We start from the raw sequence: 1,190 nt of genomic DNA on the forward strand, positions 1-1,190 counted from the left end.
ATTTATTTTTATATCAGATTAGTCTATTATAAATAATTCGATATTCTTACTTTTTTAAAGTTTATTATATGTTATAGTGGGAAATTTTTTTAATATATATCAAAAAGAAGCTAATAAAATATTAACATGTTTAAAATTTGTAAAATATTTAATAATTTAATATAGCATTAAATTTTATTGTCTATTCTAAAAAGTATATCTTTAAAAAGTAATAGAATTCATCATTTCACCGCCGAAAATTGCGATTAGCGTCAGTTTACAAATGGACGCCGGGTGTGGTGTCAAATGACATAAGGTTTCTGTTAAAATTTTGATAGATAATTTATAAATATGAAGCTACTCTTGTACCTAGTATTGTTACTAAATACGTGTATTTTTGTACGTGCCATAAATAGTGTCAAAAATGTTACAAATGTTACAGAAACAAGGTGATTATTCTTTGTTGTTTTGAGTGAGGTTATAGAAAACTACCGCGAATTTTGTACAATAATACATATAAAAGGTTGTAATTGATATATATTAAATAAAGACCCGAAAATATAAATTTGTGTGACTTTATTTTTGTTTTAAAACATTTTATTACATGATTTAAAATGTTGAATTTATTGATGGTCATATCCAGCTAAGGTTATGTTTTGAAAAAACAATCGTTTACTTTTGTAAAAATCATGACATAAAATGTTCACGTAATGAAATAACAAATTGATATTTTTATTTTACATAAAAAATGAGTCTGTATATACTGCCATTATATTAGAAATGTATTATTTTTCGAAATAATACAGCAAAATTTTGTATATTCCTAACCTATAAAATTTACTTTATCAATTTCTATATTATTAAATCTGTACATTGAACTAAATTATTTTATATTGTTAATAGCATTGGACCGGGAGATGGGTTAGATCTCTCAGGAACAGGAATGTCAACGCCACACATCTCTCATTTGGCATCAACGAATCCATTTAGTATATTATCACCAAGTCCACAACCAACTAGTTCTCAATCTAGTACTATCGACATTCATACAATCGGCGGCCTTAGAAACGTCAATATGCAGTTATCTCCTGGGAGAAAAGACAATCATGAAGGGAAATGTGAGGTACATAAAAAATAATTATAAAATGAATTAAATGTTAAATTATAAATTTTATATTAAAACTTTAATTAATCTTTTTAGATGTATGTAG

At 25.3% G+C, this 1,190-nt stretch overlaps 1 protein-coding gene across 1 annotated transcript in view; it reads left to right on the forward strand.

Annotated features, from left to right (window-relative positions):
* Positions 1-330: 330 nt before the first annotated feature.
* LOC108552943 (tyrosine-protein kinase transmembrane receptor Ror-like) overlaps positions 331-1,190 on the forward strand; it is a 4,515-nt gene continuing 3,655 nt past the window's right edge. The window contains exons 1-2 of the mRNA XM_017907648.1: positions 331-428; positions 883-1,097. Coding sequence (XP_017763137.1) covers positions 331-428; positions 883-1,097 — 313 coding nt within the window. The remainder of the gene's footprint in view (positions 429-882; positions 1,098-1,190) is intronic.

Source organism: Eufriesea mexicana, unplaced genomic scaffold (genome assembly GCF_001483705.2).
Source record: "Eufriesea mexicana isolate 0111107269 unplaced genomic scaffold, ASM148370v2 scaffold8777, whole genome shotgun sequence".
In the NCBI taxonomy this organism is placed as follows: domain Eukaryota; kingdom Metazoa; phylum Arthropoda; class Insecta; order Hymenoptera; family Apidae; genus Eufriesea; species Eufriesea mexicana.